This window comes from Salminus brasiliensis, chromosome 16 (assembly GCF_030463535.1).
Source record: "Salminus brasiliensis chromosome 16, fSalBra1.hap2, whole genome shotgun sequence".
Taxonomy (NCBI): domain Eukaryota; kingdom Metazoa; phylum Chordata; class Actinopteri; order Characiformes; family Bryconidae; genus Salminus; species Salminus brasiliensis.
The window spans coordinates 21,131,992-21,159,056 of NC_132893.1; the positions used below are offsets into that span (position 1 = coordinate 21,131,992).

The 27,065-nt window shown below is 41.1% G+C and overlaps 2 protein-coding genes across 9 annotated transcripts in view; one reads left to right on the forward strand and one right to left on the reverse strand.

Annotated features, from left to right (window-relative positions):
- The window catches only part of ttc3 (tetratricopeptide repeat domain 3), a 29,695-nt gene extending 9,822 nt beyond the window's left edge, over positions 1–19,873 (reverse strand). Inside the window, exons 1-34 of one of the 8 annotated variants that reach the window (XM_072659620.1) lie at positions 19,710–19,873; positions 18,925–19,046; positions 18,700–18,778; positions 18,414–18,456; positions 17,869–18,028; positions 16,378–16,456; positions 15,714–15,779; positions 14,775–14,904; positions 14,469–14,554; positions 13,389–13,483; positions 13,239–13,301; positions 13,091–13,145; positions 12,826–12,988; positions 11,505–11,574; positions 11,314–11,410; positions 10,687–10,726; positions 9,393–9,459; positions 7,496–7,550; positions 6,517–6,666; positions 4,777–4,857; positions 4,578–4,687; positions 4,343–4,469; positions 3,873–3,992; positions 3,546–3,647; positions 3,367–3,459; positions 3,219–3,283; positions 2,893–3,026; positions 2,399–2,716; positions 1,891–2,163; positions 1,769–1,815; positions 1,630–1,686; positions 1,465–1,547; positions 1,219–1,368; positions 5–704 (exon numbers count right to left, since the gene is read on the reverse strand). In XM_072659620.1, the coding sequence (XP_072515721.1) occupies positions 5–704; positions 1,219–1,368; positions 1,465–1,547; positions 1,630–1,686; positions 1,769–1,815; positions 1,891–2,163; positions 2,399–2,716; positions 2,893–3,026; positions 3,219–3,283; positions 3,367–3,459; positions 3,546–3,647; positions 3,873–3,992; positions 4,343–4,469; positions 4,578–4,687; positions 4,777–4,857; positions 6,517–6,666; positions 7,496–7,550; positions 9,393–9,459; positions 10,687–10,726; positions 11,314–11,410; positions 11,505–11,574; positions 12,826–12,988; positions 13,091–13,145; positions 13,239–13,301; positions 13,389–13,483; positions 14,469–14,554; positions 14,775–14,904; positions 15,714–15,779; positions 16,378–16,456; positions 17,869–18,028; positions 18,414–18,456; positions 18,700–18,765 (3,945 nt within the window). In that variant the 5' untranslated portion in view covers positions 18,766–18,778; positions 18,925–19,046; positions 19,710–19,873. Of the gene's footprint in view, positions 1–4; positions 705–1,218; positions 1,369–1,464; positions 1,548–1,629; positions 1,687–1,768; positions 1,816–1,890; positions 2,164–2,398; positions 2,717–2,892; positions 3,027–3,218; positions 3,284–3,366; positions 3,460–3,545; positions 3,648–3,872; positions 3,993–4,342; positions 4,470–4,577; positions 4,688–4,776; positions 4,858–6,516; positions 6,667–7,495; positions 7,551–9,392; positions 9,460–10,686; positions 10,727–11,313; positions 11,411–11,504; positions 11,575–12,825; positions 12,989–13,090; positions 13,146–13,238; positions 13,302–13,388; positions 13,484–14,468; positions 14,555–14,774; positions 14,905–15,713; positions 15,780–16,377; positions 16,457–17,868; positions 18,029–18,413; positions 18,457–18,699; positions 18,779–18,924; positions 19,047–19,642 lie in introns of those variants that run through there. The other 7 variants (XM_072659619.1, XM_072659621.1, XM_072659617.1 and 4 more) reach the window with 7 other exon arrangements.
- A 285-nt stretch (positions 19,874–20,158) lies between these two features.
- pigp (phosphatidylinositol glycan anchor biosynthesis, class P) lies at positions 20,159–25,756 on the forward strand. Its single transcript, XM_072658588.1, has 4 exons — positions 20,159–20,339; positions 20,564–20,636; positions 21,002–21,120; positions 23,379–25,756. The coding sequence occupies exons 1-4, from the start codon at positions 20,255–20,257 to the stop codon at positions 23,510–23,512; spliced, it is 411 nt and encodes a 136-aa protein (XP_072514689.1). The 5' UTR covers positions 20,159–20,254; the 3' UTR covers positions 23,513–25,756.
- Positions 25,757–27,065: the final 1,309 nt, after the last annotated feature.

Here is a 27,065-nt window from a genome sequence, read left to right on the forward strand (position 1 = left end):
ATACCTGGACAGAAACTGTTTTATTCTCTGTTTTTTTATATTCTTTATAAATAATCCCTGAAAGTGGTTCTCCTTCACCTTGCTCACTGTAGGGGTTAATATTGTTAATATCAGGGGTAAGGGCAGAGTTAAAGACAGTTAGATGTGTGTTGAGGAGATAATCAGGACACTCTGCTTCTTGTACATCTGGTTTAACAGTTCCAAACATATTTGTATCTTCTGGTACAAACATGTAACCAGAATTATGAGACAGCTGAGAACCATGAACATATGGATCAGGGAGCATTGGTTCAGATAGTCCTGATGCAGAGTTGTCTTCATCGCTGAACTTAACGAGAGCGTCACAAGACGCATTACTGTCAATGAAATGCTCAAACTGTGGAAGAAACTCTTTGGCAGTTGGGTTGAGATGAGAGGATCCTTTGGACTCTTCATCATCATCACTGTAAAAAGCGTGAGGGAGACCATGAGGGATTCTGAGGGCATCATCAGCCACATAGTGCTGCAGGGATGCTGCATGCTTAGTCAGTCCGATAAGGTTTTCATTCATCACAAAGCGGAGAGACTCCAGCAGGAAAGCCTCAAGTCCTCCAGCTGCCTCGATCTTTCGCTGAGCCTCGAAGGGAAAGTTTTCCAGTTCACCCACCAGCAGCGGGTTGGACACCTCAAGAGGGCCATGCTCCTCCAGAATCAGGGCAAAATAACTAGAGGGAAAATAGAGGTTTAGCAGGTCATTGGAAAAGGTTGGTTCCCATTGGCATTTCAGTCCCCACACCATTGCACCACCTCAATCAGGCTGGACTGCTGACGCAATGCAGGTTTTGGTCATGGATTAACGCTGTTGCCACCAAATTCTTACCCTACCACCAGTGTACTTGAATAGAAAACAAGACCAGACCAGACTACGCCCTTCAGTCTTCAACTGTCCCGCTTTTGTGAACCCTTGCTGAGCTTTCTGTACTTGGCTAACAGAAATAGAACCCAACATTGTGGTCTTCTTGCCTCACGATTTGTGACAAGCTTTTCACCACAAATGTACAGAGTGGTTTTCTGGGTTACCACAGCTTTTCTATCAGCTGACTTTTAAAAGCATACTGTATCTGTAGATTATTGAATACAGCCCCACCTCCACAGCGAGATTCCTTCATGTGAATTAAATATTAGCTTTATGATAGCAGGAGTTTTAACAGGAGTGACTTAAAGGTCAGGAGTACTTACTCATATAAACTCTCTTTAGTTGGATCTGGGTTGTTGTCCAAGACTCTCTTATAGTGGTTTAAGCCCCCTGTATAGTGCCCCTCAAACTCTGCAACACGTTCCCTCAAGCGATCTGGAACACTAAACGGATCGGTGGCATCAAGTAGACTCCTGGGGAAAAGAGTTTAATGAGAAAAAGATAACTACTACAGTTTAGTTGGATGTAAATTTATATAAAGTATAAAGAAAAAAAAGAGCAAATATTACAATGAATCTTCCTCAGAGAAAATATCCTCATCCTCTTCTTCTCTCAAGACTCCACTTCTCATCCCAGACAGAACAAAAACAGCCTGACAGACATAAATTCAACATTATGAGCGATTCCTCTGAAGAGCTGACTAAACACTTTTGCTTCAGGTAGTAATCACTTACCTTTGGTTCTTTCGGTTTCTTTTTCCGATTTTTGCTTTTACCCTTATAAGCCGCACTCTGACAAACAAATGAACGTTTAGTGTCTTAGGATGTGGAACATGGTAAATTTTACAACTGGACTGAAGAGACTAATACTTACAAAGTGGTCATCATTCTCTGTCTTCCTAATCACTAAACATATTCCATCTAAAGAAAATAAATAAAGTTATTAAATCAAATAATTTTTCAACATTCATCCATTTACCCCTCCACAAAACATACCTGTTTCAAAATATTCATCAAGGATAGCGAAGCAAGTAGGGTAACGCTGCCGGTGCTCCTCTAGAGTCCAGATAAACAGACGTATTTCCTGGGGTGGGGCCTGTCTGAGGTAATCCATTACAGTGACGCCAGTGTTGTCAAATAGTTCCGGCATGGTTCCAAATTTTTCAATCAGGATGTCTTGTAGTGGGGCGAATGTCAGCAGAGAGGATAGATCCAAGTCCTCCAGACGATCACCGTATCGACCAATAAACCTCTCTGCAGCGTTAAAACCTAAGAGACAGAGACAGAAATAAAGCTTGTAAACAGCAATTAAATTACCTAGCACCAACTTTAATGTATGTTGACAAATATCTTGGATCATTTCTACTGGCACATTTGTCATATGTTCACATAAATATGACATATGTGACAAATACATGCACCTTTACCTTTACATAAAACTGCTTAAATAGTAATCAGACCACATTTTTTTCAGTAATTAATGCAAAAACTTCAAGGATCTTACCAGCACTGTCAAGCTGCTGAGCCCAGTCATGAAGTTTCGGTTTGAGGTTATTGCAGCCGCTGAGGTTATGAACAAAAAGTCGAGCCCAGACCCGGTTGCTTCTCTCCAGTAGCATGTCCACAAGCTCCCTCATAATTTGAGGCTCCGTGCGACCCTTTAACATGCTTACATGTCCGTTAGCTTCATCCAGCTCCATCCACGGCCTTAGACACATTAACATGGTAGAAATATTGTGTAGTTCATCATTAAAAAGTTCTCTGCTTTCATGAATTTGATGTAAAACACGATCTCCATATAGAGTGCAGTCCTTGGTTGATGCTGAAGCAGAAGAAGGTGGGGAGGGAGAGAGAAATTAGTCACTTGCTTAATTTATGAACATATATAGCTCATCTATTGTTACCCTTGTATTGACCAAGACAACCTTCAATCGGTGTCCAAGAGCTCATGTATACATACGTTTAATTTCTTTTTATGCTGTGAAAGCTAAATTCTACCTTTCTGTGCTTCTCCATTGTCTGCTCCCTCCTCTTTCGTTAAGCTGTTCATCTCATTGTTGGCAGCAGATGCTGCTGCTCTCTGCTGTTTCCTCTTCAGCTTTCGATCCTCTTTGGATTTCAACTTCTTTATACTGTAAGAAGAGGGTCACATTAAACAGTCTATACAGCTAAACATCCATGTTTCACAACCAAAGCGTACATCTAGAATCCCAAACAAATGCAATAATTATGTTTCCAATGCATTTCTTTGATCCCCACACCGTTCCTTAACATGATTGGCAATTTGGAAGAGGCTGACTGTTTAATCATGGGTAATAGCTCACCTTGTACATTTCTGTTTGACTTTCAACCTCCCAGGAGCTTTGCTTTTAGGAATAGATGATTCAAACTGAAAGGAAAAGAAGAGTTCATTGAAAGGAGGACATAACCTGCACTGCCTTACGTGGCATTGCGGCTGCTAATCACACCTACCTTACACTTAATAAGTCCAGTTGAGCCAAATATTTCAAATTGACAGATTTTACCAGTACAGTCAGGAGTAAAACAAATGTCCTGAAGAAAGTCCTAGAGAGGGGCAAAAAAGGAAAATTAGTACTTAAAAAAAACACACGCATCATGCGTTGTACACCATGTCCATCTCTCCCTCTTACCTTATCATTTTTATCGGCAAATGAAGTAGATTTAAGTTTTTTCCAGCAGTTGATGTGAAACTCCACCTTGCAGCTCTGACAGCATGAAATTCGAATGAACCCCTGCAACATTAAAATGTTCAGAAACAATTCTCTCAGCACACAACACGCACATGACCAGACTGCTAAACATGCCCACAATGTGAGGTCAGATCATAGCTCTGATGTAGAGTGCACGCTGTAGTCACGCTAAACACTGTGAAGCTATTCATTTAGGCTTCCTACTATTATCCAAGAGAACTGTGACTTCTGTTGTGTCTCACATAAGCATAGTGCATCACTGTTTACCTTAAAGTCTGGGTCTGTGAAGTACACCTGAGAAGCATGAGCCAGGCAGGGTTGATGTCGACAAATTGCGTCTGGCTTTGGTGGAAATTTGCAGAGTTCAATAGAGCTCTCAAGCTGCTCCTGTAGAAGAATAAAAAGAACACTAGCACTGGGCAAGAAGGGGATGTAATTGTAAACTATAATGATTAACTAGTAACCCAACACTGATCCTTCAATGGGTGGTAATTACTCATGCTGGCAAAGAAAAATGGTGAAGAACTAGATAGCCCAAGTCTGAAGTAGCCCTTAGCAATGCATTATATCTATTTACATGACAATGACAATCATGACATTGTGCTTCAAGGTAACGAACCAATGCCAGATTCACATCATGTCAAAAACAGAGATAAGGGTTTTGCACAACAGCGACAAAGCGTCCCTTAGGTAAGACTCACTGCAAAGGGAAGCCTTAAAAACAAGCAGGACATTACCTTTAAATACTCAGGTCGGGTCTCTTGAACTGTTACTTTAGTAGTGGGCCAGGTGAGCTTTCCAGGTGTGATTTGCCTCTGCACCATTAATAGAGCATTAGAAAATTCTTTTAAAGCTTCAGGAAACCTGAAAAAGAAGGGAATGGCTTGTGAAGAGAATAAACGTACATACATGTATCCATTTGAGAACATATTTAAATTGACATCTTTCCTGTTTAACACACTCTGCACTCACCTGTTCTCCTTCAAAAAAACCTTTCCAATTCCATAGTGAACCAATGATTGAAATTTTCGGTCCTCCAATGAGCTTAATTTAGCAAACTGCTTCTGAGCTTTTGTCAATTCCTTAAAAGACAGATTTAACAAGTTGTTTGTTAGAATAAATATGCAAATATTAACATATTCCAAATGAGGGACAGCTGTTTTCAGGTTACCTCAGGTTGGCCAATTTCTACCAGAGCTGTAGCATAGCCAAAGACAAGCAAGGACCGGTCCAGTTCAGTTATACCGAGGTCCTGTGTGAGGAGAGAAATATCAGACCGAAGAGCTCAACAAATAATTTTGAGGAAATCTACTTCATGTTAAAATGGTTTAAATTATAATTTGGTACAAAAATAATAAATGACAATGACTACTGAAAATGTCATTTTGCTGCAGATGGGTCCAAAAATTCAATTTCAAATTTCTTTACAAAATCAACACCTTTCACAATAGACAATGTCACAAAGCAGCTTTACAGAGATCTGTATCCAAGCCTCTCCTGATCAAGCCAATGGTGACTGTGGCAAAAAGAACTCCTCCACCCTCCTCTTGTCAACAGACAGCGTTTTTGACACCGATCGCCATTCAGCTCAATCAGCCAATCAGATAACAAAGGGCAGGGCTGGACGCCACATTAACCTTTCCAAGCAAACTTGGAAGTGCATCTTCGTGCAGGGCTTTTTTGTTTCTGCAATGTCTCAAGATGAAACGTACTTGATTTTTAAAATGACCTACAATTTTAAACACTGTAGAACTCCAAGCACCAGCTATGAGAGCCTGTGAATTCCCCTACATCCACTGCACTGTGGAGTTGGGCTTGTCTAACAGGATTCCTTTAGCTTTCGGTCGTGGCTAAATGTGATCTGAACCATCTGTTGTTTTGGGAGGTTAGTGGTGTTTGTTACCTCTGCTGTGTTCTGATGCTCACTGTACTGGGTTTAATAATGATCTTGAGAGGGGAAACCGGTCAGTAAGTCTTTACTCGGCTTCCTCCAAGTTAGTTTTACACATTCTGCAAATATTTACATTTGAGATGGACGCTGTAAAAATAGCCAGACTGACAAACAGCACATCGAGCAGAGTGGTTCTGATGGGGTTCTGCAGCCGTTTGCAAGCTCCTAGCTATGCTACTTTATTTAAAACACATGACAATATTACCAGACAACAGGTATAGGTTGAGACTTTTAATTAAGTCCTTAGCAAATAAAAACCATTGCCATGCCATTTTTTACTTTTCATTAAAGAACAGGTTTTGTAGTAGAAATAGGCAGTTAAGTGCCAGAGCTCCAATACTTCTATACCTTACACATTTCATTATCTAGAGATTCAAAACCAGCCTGTTTAAACACAAGAGTTAAAGCAGTTCACAAGGCAAAAACAAAAACCCATGGTTGGGACAGTACACAGCTGCTTGCAGTGTAAGAAGTGGGTAGAAACAGACTGCTCCACCACTTCTAATAAATTTTGGGATGACACCACAGGCAACACTGTTTGAACGGACCTTTCTTTGGAAACTATATCAAGAGTGTCACCCAAATATGTTACGTTTACATTCAAGGTATTTAGCTGACACTGTTATCCAGAGCGACTTACAGGGTTACTTGTATTACAGAGTTGGGCCAATGTAGTGTTGGGAGTTTTGCTCAAGGACTCTTATTGATGTAGCGTATCATACGGTCACCCAAAGCAGGATCAAACCTCAGCAGGACAAACCTCATGTCTCCCACATGGTGTCGTAGCTCAATGGCAGATACTGGTGTTATCCGTTTGACCACACCAAGCACCAATAACCGTTTTTAGATGCAGATCAAATCAGATGTTCGGCAGAAAGGAAATGACCATTTTCCATGCTATGCATAGAAAGAAGTAAACTTCCTGTGTTTAGTGAAGGTGTGTATTGGGTGTATTTGTACCTTGGTCCCACAAGAGTCCAGAATGCTGAGGGCCAGAGTGAAGGCTTGCTCTGCGTTGCGACAACGCTGGTCAAGAAGTGCCGTATGAGCGTCCTGCACTGCAGCGCAAAACTGCTCCTTGCTGCCTGCACCACTACTGCTGGGTTGAGGCTTAAGGAAGAGAGTACACCATTAAAACACTGAAAGTTTACATTAACAGATTTCCACATACAGGAACTGTGAAGCAGAAGAATACACAGTCAACCGTTATGCTTGTGGGCATTATGGCTCAGTTTGCCCAGACAGGAATTGCACCTAGTCATGGACTAATGCAATTGAAAGGGTAAGGTTACAGCAATGATCTGAAAGCACAGAACCTGAATTGTAGATATATTCTCAATACTGATAACCAAATTCTAAAAATCTGTCCTATTCTGTCCTATTCAGATGGGATTAGTTTTATATGGAGAGGTGGAGTAATATAATATTACCACAAGACATCTATAAAATATATATGACCAATTCCCACGAATATAAGAAATCTCAGCATATGAATAAAATGGGAGCAGCTACTCAGAGTCCTGTGACCACTGAAAATTTACTAGGTGATGATAACCAGTCTTAAAGCAACAGTTTTAGTTCGAACATTAGCAGGTAATGTGCTGAGATATCTGCGCAATGCATGACTAAACTAAATGCCTCTTCTCCTACACACACAAACAAATGATGGACTATTTACCAACACGGAAATTTGCACAGTATAACCTCAACTGAGTTTATCTGTATGGCTCGTTTTACAGAAGCCAAAAGGCTCTGGACTCCTTGCTGACCGACATGGCACATTCAGACAGGACTAAAATCACTGAGAAACCCTGGTAATAATTACATCACCCCAACTCTCCACATAAAACTAATCCCGTCCGAATAGGACTCAGCATACTCACACTTTGCACAAGACATGCGTCACATCCTGAATTATTATTGTTTAGAGAGCACCTACTTTTTCTGGGGCAGGTGGGTGCATCGGCTTCCTGGTCTTTCTCTCTGCCATTTCACTGTAACAAACAGAACAGAGAGAGAAACACTCTAAAAATGGAAGCTCAGGGAAGTAAACATGCTTCATTTTATTACACAGAAGCAAAGGATACAGTGAATGAAACTTTGTACACTCTGCAAAAAGCGTGAATATCATGGAAATGTGAAGCCCCTCTATACTATAGCCATTGCGGCACTTTTCCCAACCTTATTAGTGTCTGCACAGACTACACAATTACCAACTGCTCTCGTCTTTTTAAATGTTACGCTCAAAAACTGTTGAAAGAAAATAATAAAAAAATGTTATCTAGGCTACACTGCTTTTAGAAGGACATCACAACCATTCAACAGTGCAAGCATTAACCAACTCGCAAGCTACAAGCTTTCGAACAGCCGTAACTTTTGTGTAGGCAGCAAAAAGACCTTGGTTAAAGAGACACAATGGAAGCAATGGAATGTGCCCTGCATTATTTAACAGGCCAGACCTGAAACTTGAACTTCAGTTAAGCCTAATCAGTCATATTCCTTAAATCTCTCGAGATCACATTGAAGTAGATTCTTGCTTTCTTGCACCGAAGGAAGAACCAGGAGATGACTGAGGTGTTGGGGTGTTTACACCCCTTTAATATACAAAGATGATGGATCCTGTTGTTGTTTGGTTAGCTCTCCTAACCAATTACTGCCTACTGACCTTTAACCTGTGTGTTTACAACCCTGATGTGCACCCTATTTCCACATACACTTCCACATTTGCATTAATATCAACATCAACATCATCCCTTTCATTTAAGCATTTTAAATGCATATATTTGACAGTGGCTTTAGTGAACAGTGCTGCTTTACATTCAATTGTAAAAATCACTGCTCACACAAAAACCTTGCATCTAAAAAAAATTCTATTGATTAATAATTCTATTGGGGGGAGAGAAGGAGAGAGAGAGCGAGAGAGAGCGAAAGGGAGAGAGAGAGCGCGAGAGAGAGAGAGAGGGAGAGAGGCGAGAGAGAGAGGGGAGAGAGTGAGAGAGGGGGGGAGGGGGGATATGGGGGAGGGAGAGAGAGAGCGAGAGAGAGGGAGGGGGGAGAGAGAGGGAGAGAGAGAGCGAGAGAGAGCGCGAGAGAGAGAGAGCGAGAGAGAGAGAGCGCGAGAGAGAGGGAGGGGAGGGAGAGGGAGGGGAGGGAGAGGAAGGAGAGAGAGAGGGAAGGAGGGAGAGAGGTAAAGAGAGGGAGGGAGGGAGAGAGGTAAAGAGAGGGAGGTAGGTAAAGAGAGGGAGGGAGGGAGGTAAAGAGAGGGAGGGAGGGAGGGGGGTAAAGGGAGGGAGGGAGGGAGAGGAAGGAGAGAGAGAGGGAGGGAGGGAGAGAGGTAAAGAGAGGGGGGAGGGGGAGAGAGGGGGAGGGGGAGAGAGGGGGAGGGAGAGGGGGGGAGGGGAGGGAGAGGGGGGGAGGGGAGGGATTGGGGGGGAGGGGAGGGATTGAGAGGGAGGGAGAGAGATCAGTAATTACAGGGCAGCGCTGAACACCAGCGGACTGAAGCAAAAGTGAAACTAACGACAGAACTAAACGTAACTAAACCTCACAGCCAAGAAAAAGTCAAATTACCAAGTTTACGCTCCCACTAACCACACACACACACACACACACACACACACACACACACACAACTTTACACACTGCTTCCGTTTCTGAGCGCAGGAGTTTGTAGCGCTAGCTAGCTGACTTATAAACACCACACGACTTAAACAAAGTGAGCTCGTTTCCTCATCCCACGTTGGAATGAAGTCCAGATTCAGAAGAGTCGTACTTTACACATTTACATCGACTGTTTCAAAAAATCTGAGCTTTTAGGGAGTATTAGCTTGGCTCACCTTTTAGCGTCCCTGTGGGCTTTGGAGCTCTCCTCGATGTGCGGTCCGGCTTTCCAGCTGGACGTCCCTGAGAAACCAAAGCGTATCCTGTTAAACATACCTGAGGATAAGCTGAGCTACCTGTGGTGCTCTCTCCAGCGTCGTGTGTGTGTGTGTGTGTGTGTGTGTGTGAGATGTCTCGGACACCACTCCCTTCTTGAAAAGGCAGCGCTAATTAGTCACTATTCAAACTGGCAGGGCCAGAAGTGCAGCTCACTGCGCTGCTCTCCGAGGCAGTCCCGAGTTAAGAGGGCTGATTTCAGCTAAGTCGATCTTTCCAGAACAAAACAATAAAAACAGGGCGTGATCTCCGCGATTTGAGTCGTAATCCTCAGCTTATCTTAAACCGGAGGAGATCAGGAGTACTCTAACGCTAACCCTGGTCCAGGTTTCCCGCAGCTGTACTCAGACTTACCTGGCCGTCAGCAGAGCCTGGAGTCTCCTCCAGCTGCAGAGTCAGTCTGAGCGTTTCCGTGTTTCAGTTCGTGCTCTAACTCTAGGCTCTGCTCTAGGTGTTGTTTTTATAAGAGGTCATAGGACAGTCCTCAGTCCTCAGTCCTGACTTCAGAATAAAACTTCTACGAGAACTGTTAGAGGTTTCTTCCTGGCCACAGAAGCCTCAATCACAGATAAGGTTCACTTCATCCAGCATCCCCGTTTCTGGACTCTGAGTCTTTGAACTTTAGCACTCGACTCAAATCGAGACACGCAAAAAAAGGAACAACAACAACAGCAGCAGAAAACACGAGAACAAGGAGCCACACTGTGTTACTGAACCCTTTCACTGTCTAGAACCGCAGACACAGCCACTGTAGGAGACTCAGTAGAAACCTCAGGGAGATCTCAGCTGTAGTGCACTGATAGCACAGACTTGGGCATATCTTTTTATTATGCAAGACCACAAGTCTTAAAAAAAACTAACAATTTTAAGGGTAAAGGTGCACATATTTGTCACTGTGTAGTGAACACACACACACACAAACACACTAGTGAACTAGGGGCAGTGAGTACACGCACACACACAGCAGTGGGCAGCCAACTCCAGCGCCCAGGGAGCAGAGAGGGTAAAGGGCCTTGCCAAGCCCGGGAATCGAACCCACAACCCTGTTATCGATAGCCCAGCGCTCGAACCGCTGAGCCACCCCTGCCTTGTAATGCTCATTATTCTACAGTGTAGACCGAATTACAGGTGGTGTTTAATTACCCCACCATAATATTCAAAAGGTAGCAAGTGAATGAAAAGGCTGTAACTTACCTGGAGGGTCCTGCTGCTCCCCGCTGTCTTCTGATTTCTCCTGTACAAGAACAAAACGTTTATTTGCTTGTATGCATGTAAAACTTATGTTTCATATATTTACATTTTAGAAGTTTAGATTTATTTATATATGTGATTAAAAAAAACAACAACTCAACTGCACTGATTTTCCTAAAGGTGGATTTCATCAGAGCTTTTTAATCCGGTCCAAGACCTGATTTCTACATATGTGACCATTTTTTCTACTCAAACACACATGGTTCACCTAATCCGTTCTTTACCAAATCATTAATGAGCTGGAAAAACTCTGGTTGGCTTCTTTTCTTGCTTTCTTGTTTGGTAAAACATGAAATATTGGGTAAAATAAATAAACAAATAAATAAATAAGGTATTCAGTTTTGTGGCTTCATGGCTTATTTTTATGACAATCCTGAGTTGAATAAATGTGTGAGGCTGGTTCAGCCACTGTGCATTTAGCCTGAACTACAGACAGGACTGGGGAAAGATGAAGCTGCCTTGAACTCCTGGGCAGGTCAGGGTTGTGTGTTATGGTCTGTGTGTCAGTTCATGAAAAATGTGTTTTTAATAATAGGCCAAGTCCACGTTGAGAAACCAGGGGATTCTCACCTCGCTCTCCTCAGTACAGGAGCCAAGCAAGGTCTCTGCCTCTCTGTGAGGATGTAAAGGTTGGGCTGAGGGGTCCATGACACATGCTCCTTCAAATCTGAGGGGCAGAAAATACAGTTAGCCAATCAGCCTCTGTTCTCACTTGTTTAATAGAAACCAAACACCGAAGCAGAGGGGGGGGCGATAGCTACCTTTTACCAGTTGCTCTCTTTGACTCAGTTTTCTTGGGTTTTCCTTCTGCTTGGAAAGAAAAGAGGAGTTCTGCTGAGATGAATGACTTCACCTGGGTTGAGTTCACGTTGCTCTGCTAACGGGACATGGCCGAACTGCGCACTTCACACTCATGGTTTAGTAAAGCAAAGTCCAAGTTAGTTTATAAGGACAGCTCGGCCAAACACTGACTCACTGTCAATAGTTCCCCTTACCCCAAATGAAGACGATAAGCCAGGACATGTTTGGAGGCTAAGTTACTCCACTGTTTCGCAGGAGCTGATACGAAGCCAATATCCCGCCAACGTGCAAAATGTTTGACCAAGCTATTCCGTATTTGAGACCAGCCATGCTGTTTGGCATTTTATACACCCCTTTTATGTCAGCAGGACGTCGATATTTAAGCATTTCGGTAAATAATAAATATACGAATCAACTTGGAACTATATTGTCGCTGTCTAATCTCAAAGACTGCCCTCTCCTGAAACACAAAGGTCTGGGGGGAAATAATAAATAAATAAATAAATAAATAAAACCATCCTAATACACATTTTACTTTACCTCTTTAAACTTTTTTTGCAGTGGATATGCTTTTAATTTTGCATTTTAGAAAAAGTTAATAATTATTGTAGCAATATTAATTTTTCCAATGTTTCCTAGTTTTAATATTAGTAATCATTTACATAACCTATACTTCCCCTAAACCACTGTAGTACTTCAGTGTTCAAACAGAAAATGCAGTGTTCACATTTACATTTACATTAACGGCATTTAGCAGATGCTCTTATCCAGAGCGACTTACAAAGTGCTTTGCTATTTACCCAAGAAGAGCCTTAGTTAGTTAGAATAGACAGATGTTAGATGTTCAGTTTTGCTCCTTTATGCAGCTTTATGACCTGGTTCTGCAGCTGACTTCCTCTTAAATCATAGTGTATAAATTTCTGCTCAGAGTGACGTAACCTTGAAGCCACACCTACCTGAGACTGAAACCATGTTTTCTGCCATGAGGACGACAGCTAATGCTCCTCAAATGTTTCCACTTTTATCGATGAAACAGTAGGTCATAGAGTGTCAGAAACCACCTAAGTCTAGTCTTTTAGGCAAATCTGAGCCATGCATTAGCATGATTCTTAGTAGCTCTAAGCTAGGCAAATCAGTGCCATTGCAAAACTAAAGAAGCAAATGTCAGACTCTAAACATGTCTCGGCCAATCAGTGACATTTGGGGGGACATATAAGTATATCTTTTTTTTTTGCCAAACTACTCTTGAGTTTCCTGAAGTGAGCGAGGCTCTACTCTTACCTTTGTCCTCATAAGGCTCAGTCATGAAGCGTATGTACTGCTGTTGGAGGTCCCTCATTCCTTCCGGATCAGCCCTGCAAAGTTCCTGAGCTAGGATATTGGCTTGCACTGCTTTCTCTTTAGCTCCCAGAAAGAACAGAGCATCACAGAAGCGATAGTGGCCCTAGGAATACAGAGTGAAGAGTGAAAATTTGACAAAACCAGAAACAAACAAGTAAATACAAGCCAGGAAGCTCAGGATAAAAAAGCTCAATAAGTAGTTTACTTTGGCCCAGTTTCTCTGCAGAATAATAGCTCGTTTGCCATCACCCATTGCTTTCCTGAAGGAAATGCATAATAAAGACAACTTAACATCCATTCTCAGTCACTACACATGGTCTGCAGGTCTTAAAATGAACGAACACCAAACTTACAGGTATTTTTCACATCGAATAAAGCAGAGTGCTCGGTTTCCATACAGAAGATGGTTGTTGGTACTGAAACAAAGCACATGTTTAAAAAGAAGCATAAACAAAAAAAGTTAAACCATTACTACATGAACTTCAGTTGAAACAAACACTTACTGGTATTTAATGGCTTTTGTGTATGACTTTACCGCCAGATCATATTTTTTCTTCTGGAACTGTTCATTCCCTTTGTTCTTCATTTCTTCACTTTTCTGAGAAGACAAATGAAGTTGAGTGAGAGATGTCTTTCAAAAGGTATTCAATTCCTTTTAATAATTTAAAGTCAAGTATAAAGTTTTACTCATGCAAACATGTATTTTCCAATTGGTATTTGGTCACAAAATATTTTCTTACAGAAAACCAAAATATGCCTGTATATATATACTAATTAACCCTCTGGAAAGTGCTGATGGTTGCCCACATTTGCAGAGTCTCAACCCCCCATCCCCCTTAGACTGTGGTTGCCCTGTGGCTATGTAGTTTTTAGTTACTTATTTTCACATATTTTATACGGTAGGCCACATTTTCCAATGTTTTCAGTATGTTAGGTCTCTTTGACCGGTCTCTGCTGCTCTGTACTAGTGAGCCCCATTAAAGATATTACACTGGGCCCCACAACTCTGACAATTCTGCCAAAATACCAAATTAATAAATGTTTGGGGCCGCTGTCAGTCTCTCAGAACTGTCTTAAACCAAACCCAGTCACGTTCAGCTCCTTCACAAAGGTCAACCAGTCCTGAGAATGACTCATTGCCAACCTCTCGTCTAATTTTCAAGGTGACCATATCTGTTGCTACAGTCAGCCTTGTTTTATGACCCTGAGTTGTTACTTTCTCTCTCTCTCTCTCACACACACACACAGTACCAGGTACAGAGAGAGGCCCACAAAACTCCATATATGTAGTTCAGACTAATTTCCTCAGCCAGTCCTTGCTCATTTACTATTCATGCATGCAAAACCTTTTCTTTGTTCTGGCTCAAACTGCAGATTCAAACTAGACAATCTACTTATTCCACAGTGGCTCTGAGCTCATGTGTTCAGTAGCATAAACATATTACATTAGAATACTCAGACCTATTTACTCTGTACTTACTAACCCACTGCAAATGATTTAACTTAAAGGCTGTGGCTGTTTGCAAACAGGGCCTACTCATATGAATTAAATCCTTACATACGCATAATCAACTTGGACTAACCTGCAAATTCCACTGATCAGGATCTACCGACAATTCCCTGATCATCTTCTTTTTGCTGCATGACATCACCTGAATGTAACGAGCATCTAAGGAGAAGGAAGAGGAGGAATGAAGAAGTGAAGTGGCCAGAGCAAGCAAGGCTTGTGATTGAACATGTCACACACAGTTCAAACTAAAGACTGCGCTACACTAGGTGAAGGAACGATATTACAAGTGTGCATGAAAATCAGGGTAGATACAAGATAGGCATGCTTAAAAATGTCTACTCGGTGGAAAGCATTTTCAGGGTAACCTACGCTGACTTACATTCAATGAAGACAAACTGAAGAACGTGGTAGCGTATTTGCTTTGAGCCCAGATCCAGTAGCCTCCTGCTTAGGCCTGCTGGTCCCAACTCCTCAAGCCAGCTCACTGCGTTCACAAGACAATCTTCTTGCTACAGAGAAAGAGAGAGAAAGACAAAGAGAGAAAAATGTCAGAACAGAAGCTAGTGTGTCCTCTACTTTATCTTCTATGGTATCATTAACACAAGCAAACATGACTGTGAATGTGAAGACCAACATTTACACGGACACCACCGAAATGAATGGAATTGAAATGACCTCTATACACCGATCAACCATAACATTATCACTACTGAAGGTGAAGTGAAAATTGATCGTCTTCGTCTTCATCTACAGTGGCATCTGTCAAGGGGTGGGATAAGCATAAAAGTGAACAAGTCAGTTCTTGGAGATGATATAAAAGCAGAAAAAAGCATAAGGATCCCCAAAATGTCAGGCAGGTCTTGCAAGATTTTTCTGGTATGCAGTGCTCAGCACCTACCAGAAGTGGTCCAAGAAAGAACAACCGGTGAACCAGCAACAGGGTCATGGGCACCTACAGCTCTTTAATGCGATTCATGGAGACCCCACCTCCCAACTTAGAGGATTTAAAGGATCTGCTGCCAACATCTTGGTGCTAGATACCACACGGGACATCTTCAGAGGTCATGTGAAGTCCATGCCACAAAGGGTCAGATCTGCTGTGACGGCTCAAGGACGACCTACTCAATTACTATGCAGGTGGCGTTAAATGTTACGGTTGATTGGTGTATGTTTATCATGTGCTTCCAGCTAATGCAGCTTATATATAGTCACTGACACATCAAAATCGTTTTACCTGCCATGATGAATGGGTCAACAGACATGGTGTAATATACAATCTGTGAGCATGTAACATTACTGTACATTTAAGCAAACTTACTAGTTTAAAAGATGTGCTTAATAGTACCATCTCCCTTGCTTTCCTTTCTGGATCGGGATCTGCCAGCTATAAAAGAAAAACGGACGTCACTGAGTACCATAGAAAATGTCTGTACAAGGTCTTGTCCACACGTATCCGGATATTTTTTTAAAAACAGAGATTTCCCTCCCTCCTTTTCAAATATTTCCGTTCACACGGAGACAACAACATGAGCATGCTAGCCCTGTATGAGGCGACAGTAGCTCACAGAGAGCTACTCTTTGAGCTATCAAAACACGACTAAATCTAAATCAAATTCTAGATCCAAATAGAGCATTAATATCCATTTGTACTAGAATGGTATTTACATTTATTAATATGTATGTATGTAGAGATTATAGTTTAGACTTCTGTAGGTCACTCTATAGGGAGCAAGGATTTGAGCCACAAACGCATGTGATGCGACATGAGCGTTTTCATAATGCTCAGTTTTTAATTGTCCACACGACAACAATGAAAACAGTTTTCCATGACCAAAAACAGTGTTTTTATGTGGACAAGATGCCAAAACACAGAAAAACCTGGATATCTGGATACATGTGGACAGGGCCAAAGGCTGTAGCCTGTGGTCATGTGCAATTCAGTGAGTTCAGGACAGACTGGGGGGAAAAAAGGTAATACATACACATTTTTCTATTGTGTTAAGGATGAGCTCCAGGATTTCAATTCTGTGTAGCCTTTTCAAACTCAAATCGTTCGAAACACTGAAACAGAGACGAACACACAACATGAACAGAATCTCACATTACCGAAATACAGAAGAAATCAACTGCAAATTTGGCAAAAAAAATAAATCAATAAAATTCATTTTTCTCCAGCAAACTCAACTAACCCACCCACTCACTCACTAGAAAGCCCTCTATTGAGGAGATTGAGGACAAGCCCGATCCTCTCAAATTAGAATAACACACCACTTCCATGTCAGTGATGATCACCATTAATTACCAAGCCAGGGGGCGCTCTAGGCTTGAAAATGGAGAAATAATTATAATAAATATGATAATAAAATGAAACAGCCGATAATGACTGACTGCCTTTTCTTTTTTATTGATGGTGGTGTTGTGTGCAGAGTAGGGCTGAAACGATTATTCAGAGTAACTCGAATAATTTGATAAAAATCCTTTGTCTCAAAGCTTTGTTTAATTAATGTCATCAAAGTCCATCTATATTAAATGTCTCTGCTATCGTATCACCCCTGCCTTGTAGACTACTGCACAGCTCGGGTCTCTTTTTTTTTTTTTTTTTTTTTTACACAGACTGTTATAACTAATGTGTCTTTCAAAGATTTAAGGTGAAAACGCCTTTTCCATACATAAGGTAGTAATAATAAATGCAACAGATGGATAAATACATTTATAACTATATGAATAATTGGCATATAGATTTACTTTTGGAGAGGATTGGGAAATTAAGTACCTTTAAACTTTTTGTTATTTATTCTTTATTCTCAGATGGGCTGCAGGGGATACATCCCCTTTCTCTTTTTTAATTAAGATCAAATAAAGCCAATTGCTTGCTCATTTTAAGAGGCTTCTCATGTTGCATAACACACTATTGATATAGTTGTTTAAATACACAAAAGTATGATTTATACTATTATTCGACAAAAAATATTCACTAAAAAAAGTTTAAATCATCAGAATAATCAATAAAAAAAAAAAATATTTGACAGTTGCAGCCCTAGTTTCTTATTAGATTTTATTAGTTCAGAGCGTTACATAATTTAAAGCCACTGACTGTTTAAATCATGTCACTTGCCTCTCAATTAAAACAATATTGCCCCTCAAAAGAAAAAAAATATAAAAGATCAAATAATTAAAGTATTAAAGCATTCAGTATTTAAAAAAACAAAACATAGAGTAAACTACATATATACATACTCCCTTACATTAATTAATCAATCACTCAGCTCTTCTTTTTTTGGAATGATTATTCATACAGATTTTAGCAGTTTTATGAGGTCATATGCCAATGTCAGCCAATCAGATTTTCAAATCAGTATAATAACATTGCCTATTTAAATATCTAACCCGCTGAAGCATTTTTCTGGTGTAATAATAAAAATGTAATGCTTCAGGGCACCGTTTCGTCACACAAAAACAGGAGTTTAACTCACTTGGAGTCCAAGAAGCCCATGTCCACCGCCCAGGCAGTGGTGTTGTGATTCTCCTGCTGCCGAAACAGAATGTGCCACCAGAACACAGAGATGTGCATCATGTGTCCGATGGTCTCTCTCACCTCCAGCCTTATTTTAGCCCAGCGCTCGTACAGAACATCTAGATTCACCACAGAAACAACACACAGCATAACACTGACCTTTTCTCACCCTGGCTTCTACAGTGTTCGCGGACTGCTGAGAACTACAGTCTTGTATTGTCGCTGTCACGCAAAAACCTTGCATCTCTAAAATGGAAACTTTACAGAAGAAGGAACAAACTCTCAACTTCTCAACTTTCAATGGATGATAATGCAAAAAGATTGTTTTCTAAGCCATTTCAGACTCTTTCTATTGGTCCATTCATTGACTATTCTGACACAATGTAAAGAACAAAAAAACAAACAAAAAAAAGATTACATGAAAGACAAAAAAATGAAGATACCAGAGTTTTGAATGACAGCAGCATTATGCATGTACTTTAAGATCGAAGGGGGTAATCTTACCAGGTGGTTCCATGTGAATGTAAGGAAAAGTGTTCTGGTAAATCTACAAGGAGAATATAAAGAAATCAGGAGGGTGAGACAACCTCAGCTTGCAATTTAAGCTGGTCTAGGTCATTGTTTCTCAACCCTGGTCCTGGAGGCACCCTGCCCTGCCCATTTTAGTGGATTCCCTGCTTTAACATACAACCCTGCAACTCTGGAAGGACTTGTTAAGGAGCTGGATAAATGACTCAGGTGCGATGTGAGCAGGGAAAATGCGGAGTGCCACCTCCATATTTTCACTTACAATTTTGGTCTTGTGTCGGACCACATCAGGACCCTCCTCAATATCCGAATCTTCAGACTCCAACATTGTGGGTGGAAGCCTAAAACACAGACAACAGAAGCAGGGTTCACACACAGGAACGGCAGACAAATGAGGCTGAATCTAAGCTAGGCTTGGCTGGACATTTTGGGAAGCGAGCACCCAGTTCTTGGAGAAGTGGAGCAGGACTTTGTCAGAGATCCTCACCTGCCAGGACTGGAGCCTGTGGACGTTTAAGGCTGGAAGTTCAATTTGAACCCCTCACACTAGCTTGAAACTGATCAGCCTGCGAAGCTGGCCACGTCCAGATCAGGTCAGGTCAGGTCAGTCTGCTCCACACCAAAGCAAAATAAGGGTCAGTAAATATGGGAAATATGGGGGCAGGTATTGGCCTATGTGGCAGGACCTCGGATCTTACTATTCTGCGTCAAACATGAAGACATCTGCCATAAAGAGCCGTTTGCTGAAGCTAGGACAGGTGTTTAATATCAAAACAATGTACACACCCCACCACTACAGGCGTCCAGATGTGAAAGTCTGGAGAAGTGGGCAGCGAATAGGAGCCAGCGCTGCCCGTTAGTTAGTTAGTTAGTGCTAGCTAAGCTAGCAGCTGCTGTACTGATAGGTGGATTTCACAATGGAGGGTTCACCAGCGAGTGGTCCAAGTTAGAGCAAAAGTAAAGAAATCGATGGTTCTTCCTCACTTAAGCCTTCTGCCTTGAGCCACTTCTCAAATCCAGTCCGGTTCACTAGCTAACTTTACATCCAATGTTAGTTAGTACGTGTCGGCCCGAGCTTAGCTACGGTCCACTCCGCAGTTGAACCGCTGCAAGTTTTTAAAGGCACCCCGGCAGCTCACAGCTTTGCTCGACCATTAGTCAACATACAATCAATCACCACGAAATATGTCAGATATGCAACAAACCTGTCCATTACCTACAGTCTTCTAAGGGAGGGGAGATTTCCTGAAACATAGAGCCACGCACTCCTACCTCAGACGATCATGTGCAGCCCCGCGCAGCCAGTCTGCAGTGTAAACAGGAGACACTGCCCTCTGTCGCTTATTTTACACACAAAGGAGAAAGAGCAACTTTCTAGTTTTCTTGTTTAAGCTGCGGGGGAAAAGAAAAGAAAGCGCTTGGCTGTTTTCTGGGAAACAAACGCACTTTCCTTACGCACAAACCCACAGTGCAAACGTGTTGTCTCTATTTGCGTAAGACTGTCATTCTGTGAGGTGTGCGCCATTCCGCTCCCGACCTGTAGATGGCAGTAATAAACAGCCCGCCGCGGAGAGCAACGGACTTCAACTGAGGAATGGGCGCGTTTTAAACCCAAAGCTAGTACACTTTACCTAGTGCACTAAACAATTCGATTATAACGGCAGCGTGCTAGTATTGACATGCTTTCTAGTGCGTGAGTGTGCGGTTTTGGATGTAGCCATCTTAGACCACGGAAGTCGTTTGTTTTAAAGCAGGCGTTTTGTCGAACTGATTTAAGAGATATTTCACACATATAAATACGTATTTAATATACATTTATGATGGTAGAAAACTCCCCATCCCCTCTGCCTGAGAGGGCTATTTATGGGTTTGTGCTTTTCCTGGGATCGCAGTTTGGCTTTTGTAAGTGTCCCCTCCTGTCGAAACCCTCCTTCTCTTACTCCTCTGTTTATTTCCAAGTACCCCGGTAGTCTTTTCAGCAAACGGACGTTATCAGGGGTATTTTAAGTTATTAGCTACTTATATAAACAGATCAAATACACAATGTTTACATAATGTTCATAAATGATATAGCTGACTGGCTCATGCTCATGTGTCTAATGCTCATGTCTTCACCTGTCTCACAGTGCTGTACTTAGTATGGGCGTATGTTCCTGAGTCCTGGCTCCATTCAGTTGGATTGACGTACTGGCCTCAGAAGTATGTAGCTAGCTAGATCATGTTCTTCAATAGTCTGGGTTTCTGGGAGGGGTATTAAACAGTGTACAGTTCTTACTCTCTTGAGGTTATACATGTGATACTTATGCTAAAATAGTGGCAGTACTGTTTTCCCTTACAGCACCTTGCATATCTCTCCCTTGCCCATCAATGGCTTAACAAAGATGCTTAGGCCCAAATCTTATCTCCGCACCATTGTTAAGCTATGGTGTTGGGTGTCTGGCAACATACGGACGACCACTTTGTGTAACAGTCACTTCTGAGGTGTCTTCATTCAGCCTAATTCAACTCAGACCCATTTTAATGTTGGCGTTTAAATCTGATTGATACGTGACCTTTCCCTGCAGGTACTGGGCTCTAGCCTTGCCGATTTACCTGTTGGTTGCTCTAGCAGTGTGTTTCGTGCTGCTGTTTGGGGTCAATATGATGAACACAGCTCCCCTGTGTTCTGTGAACAACATCACAGGTATGGGTTCAGTTGTTTGTGGAGTTGTAGAACTCACCACTCAGGATTTTGGTCCTAGCTTTGGTGTACGTACAGTTTGAAATGTGTAAGTCGTTGGTGGTGTGAGTTAATATTGACACATCAAAAAGGTTGAGACTGATTGGTGCATCCATGAGACATATTGGGGCGCTGTCGTCTCCTCAATCTAAGTGGTGTGCTCTTAAGATTGGCTCTGATTAAAAGAAAAAAGTGCATTCACACAAGGCCCTGAAATCCTGGATGTTATTAATGAGCCGGTGAACAGGTCACTCCACCCACCCTTAGTCTGAGGCCTATCATTTCACATCGCTCCACCCTTATACTCGCATGACATCCATTACTGTAGGGTGAATGCTGAAGTATGCAACTTCAAGTTTCACAGTACAATAATGGGTCTTTTCAGCAACAATTCTTAGGAAGAAAGATCTTCTTAAAAACCCACTTAAGCAGCTTTAACAAAGACTCATTCACTGATGTTTTCTGATTTGGGATTTGTTCAGTATCAGTCAATATAAGAGCAAAGCTGTGAACACTTCTGCAGTTAAAAAAACACATCACGATTCTGACTTTTTGCTATGACTTTTCTGCACTATTTGGACAAAAGAATTGGGACACCTACAGAAGCTTTTATGACGACCTGTTCTAAATGCATAGGCATTAATATAGAGTCAGCAGAGCGCTGGAGACTTTTCTGCACAATGCTCCTCATTTATAATTCCACAAACTGACTTCTTGTAATGGTTGGCATCCTGTTACAGCGCCACGCTGGAGTTCAGCCATTCTTTTACTAATGTGTGTGAAGGCAGACTGCATGCCTAGGTGCTTGATTGTGTACACCTGTGGCAAAGGACCTGAATGATAAGCTGCCTGAAATCGGTGTTTAAGAGGTGTGTCCCAATACTTTTGTCCATCTTGTTGTCATGTTGCCATTTACAGAATACTGATATTATTGCTGCTACTATTAGTGATGATCACTGAGGAATTAACTACCTTCTTCTGTCCAGTGTAACACCAACTGCTGCTGATGTAAATTTAATGTAAAATATACAGGCTTATGCAAATATTTACACACGCCTGATCAAATGCCTCATTGTTTTTCCTCATTTAAATGAGTAAATTAACATATGAGGGGGAAAATATAGTACCATATTAAATGTGCAAAGTATGTTCAATTCAGCAAATGAACAGTAACTGTATTACAATGTGCAGAAGTGTGTTCTTTATAGAGAATGTCTATTTTATATATGCCACTGTATATCACAACAATGCTTAATGAAAATAACACAACTTGTTGACTTGTTCTAGTGATTGAATCAGCGTTCAGGTATCTTGCTAGTGTCACTCAGCTATATTAAACTCTTAGTCTCTAACCACCTCCACACAGCTTGTGCTTGTTTTATTGGTATTTTCTGGTATGTTTCAGTTGTCCTCCTTTCATTTACCTTGCTTTATACCATTCTTTTATTTTTTTTTATATTATTATTTTTAGTTACTTGTTAACTACATCATATTGTTTTCACTCAATTTATTTATTTGTTTATTTATTTTTTGTTATTTTTACTTTTTTTGGCATTGCTTAAATTAGATTTCTGCTATTCACTATTATAATGCTATTATATTTTATCAGCCTGGTTTCATTGTAAAGAGGTTTACCCTTAATGTACTCGGAGTTTAAATAAAGGTTGATTGATTTTAACAATTGACTGGGGTGCCCAAACTGTTGCATAAGACCCATAAAAATGTCCTTATTAGATAATAGATTTTAGGTATAGGGAATTTATGATATTCCTAAATTAGAAATGGAAACGTATAACATTTATTTAATGAATTAATTTATTTTATTTTAATCAATAAGCCAAAACTTATGTGACATGGAAAAACAAAATAATGGCAGTGGAAATGGGCTTATTAAATAAAGCATTTTTAATGCAAATTATCAATAAGCAGACATTGTATTTTTATTTTTTTATTTTATCGCTTGTAATTTTTACAGAAAGTCAAAGAAAATACGTAACTTATATGGCAGAGTAGTAAAACAAAAGCTGCTCATCGAATCATAATTCTGTTGAAACCGCGGCTTTGGTAAAAATGTGTGTGTTGAATATCATGGTATACCATATTATTGAGCATTGACACATGTCCATTGATGGTACTCTCCGTCCTTGCACTGCTTTACATATTGATGATGAAAGCCTATGGGAAGTTGCTTAATCATCTGTTCTCTTTGATTCCCTCTTTAGATCACTTTGCTAAGAGTCAGCGTGTGGTTGCTGTTAAGGAAGAAGCCATTCCCAGACTGCGGGATGTACCCATCAGTGAAGTCAACCATCGCTTCTACCTCTCACACCATGAACTCCAAGACCCCAGAAATTAAGTGCATTCTGGCATGATGCCTCGTGTCCCCAAATTTCTGATCTCCATTGATCCATACAGACTGCCAGCATCCAGGATCGGTTGTCGTCAGTCCAGGCCTCTGGAGTTTGCTGAGGTTTTAGGTGCACCTTTTCCATCACTTGCTCATGACAGGACAGGCATTTGACTTTAGGGTGAACCCTGGCTGTAGGTGTGGTAATCACATGACCCTCAGAGAAGACCCTCGCTGCAGTGCTGAAAAATGTAAGCCCAGGTAGATGGACTGCTCACAGAGAAGTAAAAGTGCTAGCCCACAAAGACAGCTCAGGATCTTTTTGCCATACAAATGAGGTGGTTTGGCCGTTTCTACTGTAGTCGTTTTTTTTTTTTGCTCTTGTACATAAATACCAAACAAAGGTAAAATGTAAAACATCAACAACATCAACATCAAACTATTCCAACATAGCTTACACTTCAGAAATCATCCTGCTTCTTCAGTAGTCACATCATCAGATAACACCAGTGACCCAGCTCCACTGGCAGCCATATGCACCCATGCAATAACAGTGCCTCCACCATGTTTGACAGATTATGTGGTTTTGCTTCAGATCATAATTTTGCTTTCAGCTCTCCAACGAATTTTTGTTGCAGATGTTTTGTATCTGTCTAACCTGACCTTTCCATTCTTGAGTGTTACCAGTAGTTTGTATCTTTAGGTAAACCCCTTTAAAGTATTTATTAAAGATGTTGGTAAGGGTTCTTCTACCTTCGTACTGTAAAAGAGACCATTAGCAATCCTTACAGATTCACGGATAAGGCCGAATTCAGTTTTTTAAAAAGTAAATTAAATAAAGCACTAAATGTGTCCTTTATGTGAGCTGCCAGGGTGAAGAAGTGCCTAGTAGCAGACATAAGCAGGGGTCGGGGGTTAGTGTTTCACCTTCTGGACTCCTCAGACTAGAAGTGAAATGGTCACTTCACTATCTGCTCATCTCCAGGACTTCACAGAGGCTCCTCAATCAGTCTGCTCACCTCTCCTGCCCTCACCTGTCCACTCCAGTCCCACCCCGCATGCACTGGCCCTCTTTCCCTGGCCCTCCTGCAGACAGGTGAGGGGTCGGCGGCCGCCGCGTCTGCAGATAACCCATCATAAGCAAACAAGCCTGGTGTTGAGTGGCTGGCCACCGTTTAACCTCTGTTACCTTCTGCTCGACCTGTCCACCATGAGGTCCTTCAGGTGTGTGTGTGTGTGTGTGTGTGTGTGTGTGTGTGTGTGTGTGTGTGTGTGTGTGTGGCATGTCAAAAGTTTGGGGACGCCTGGCTTTTCAAAAATGGCTTGACACAAATCTGCAAGTTTTATAGCAACAATTTCATACATTAAAGATAAACCAAGTAACGCTCAAAAAGTAACACACATGTAAATGCTTTGAATTTGATCTCAGAACTCAAGGCTTTTAACCCCTTGTGCTCCAAAAAAGGTTTATTATTTTATTTGAAACATTTTAGAGAAACCAGACGTGGTGCATTTTCACAGTCTCAAATGTAATTGGACAGCCTAACAATGATTAATATAAGTAAGTATTTTCATTATCTGGAAGCAAATCCTACGCTGTCAATGACTGCCTGAGGTCTGGAACTCATAGGCATCACCCAATGTTGAACTTCCTCCCTTGAAATGCTTCGCCAGGCCTTTAGTTGCTGCTTGTTTGTGAGGCTTTCGGCCTTCAGTTTAGTTTTTAGTAAGTATACAAAGTATGCTTAGTCGGGTTGAGGTCGGTGACTCTTTGGAGTTCGTTTTGGGTCGTCATCCATCTGTACTGTGAAATGCCATCCTATCAGTTTTGATGTTTCTGAATTTGCGCAAGAGGGAGAGCTCCATACACCCTAGAATTAATCCTGCTAGTTTGACCAGCAGTCTGTCATCAATATACACCACTGACCCAGTTCCATTGGCAGCCACAGATGATGTGATATTGCTTCAGATCATTAACCCCCTCTTTCCTTCTCCATACTCAAGCTCATCTGTCTTTCATCTGTCCAAACAATCTTGTTCCAGACATGCGAGTGTTACCATTGGTAACTTTAGATAAGCTCTCTGTATTTAAAATAAGGAAGGCATCTTTTGATTGTACACAATGGCCATGATCTGCCTTCTCAAGATTGATATATCTCCTCAGGAGTGGTCCTGACTTGATTACATGTTTTAAAGGAATTTCTTTTCTTCACCAAGTAAAGATTTCTGCGCTCATCTACTTTAGTTGTTTTCTGTGGTTTTCCAGGTCTTTTGTTGTAGCTGAGCTTGCCAGTGCATTCCTTCATCTTCAGAATGTACCAAATTGCTGAAGTTTCTGCTACCTCTCTGATGGGTTTGTTGTCTTTTGTGAGCCTAGTATTTTTTTTTTTTTTGGTCTGCCTCTTTCTCTTGCATTGTCACCTCTTTTGACCGTATATTCAGAGTTCCCATGAGGTGATGGAGGTGTTTCCAACCCTTGGAATCACCTCCAGACCTTTTAGCTCTTTCATTTTTTAAAATGAAATAACAAATGAACTGGCCACACCTGCCCATGAAAACTGCTTATCAGTTAATTGTCCAATTACTTTTTTTTTTTTTTTTTGTTAAAGCACTCTTTTAAAAAATCTACACATGAATTTAATGCTTTATTGCAAATCCATTGAGGAGGTCTGAAGAGATTAGAAAAAAAATCAAAATAACGTGTTGCTGTCCAAATACTTATGGAACTGACTGTAAAGGTTATTTTGGAAGATTTTACTTGACTCACTTAGCCTGTTATAAAATATCCCTGTCAAATGAGATGGCTCATGACCATTCTGATTCATGTGTGTGCAAACACGCATTAGTCACCCACCATACACAGGTGGTGGCACAAAGCATGACAGACTTTTATCTATAGAAATATTTATATACAATATAAATCTAAAATATAATATTTATAATTTGTTTTATTCCCTTAATTGATTTTCTTTATTTATGAATTATACTTTTTAAAAAAAAGAAAACTACAAGCACTGAAACACTTCCCTGTGCCCTTTATGATCAGTCTTTTGAATCCTAGGTTTATTATTCTGCTATTAATCCTTTTAATAATGCAGAAAGTACTATAACTTATTTGGTTACAATTTAGCATATTCTGTGGAGTCCCACAGGGTTCTATTTTAGGGTCTGTGAAACTGATGTTAATTTCGAGTGTATTGCAATTTGAGGATGACGAACTGAAGTATGGGCCTTAAGGATTTAAATGGTCAGTAATAATGAAAAAAATATATTTAAACCTTATATAACTATAAAGTAATTTACATTAATACAGGGTGTACTGTACTGCACTTCATCCCCATCGCATTTGAACAAACTGGAGTTGTGCACGTGTACTCAAGAGCCGGATGTTGTGAGTTACGTTCAGGTTAAAGGGTGTGTTTATGCTCTGCTTGGGTAAACAGGATCAGAGCTGTACGGTCCTGTAGGAGCGGTTTCAGTTCCGCTGTGTTTCCTGCTCGAGTCTCAGGTTCTAATCCTCTCTCTCTTCCCACCAGGCCCGCTTCCTGAGACATGCTAGTAT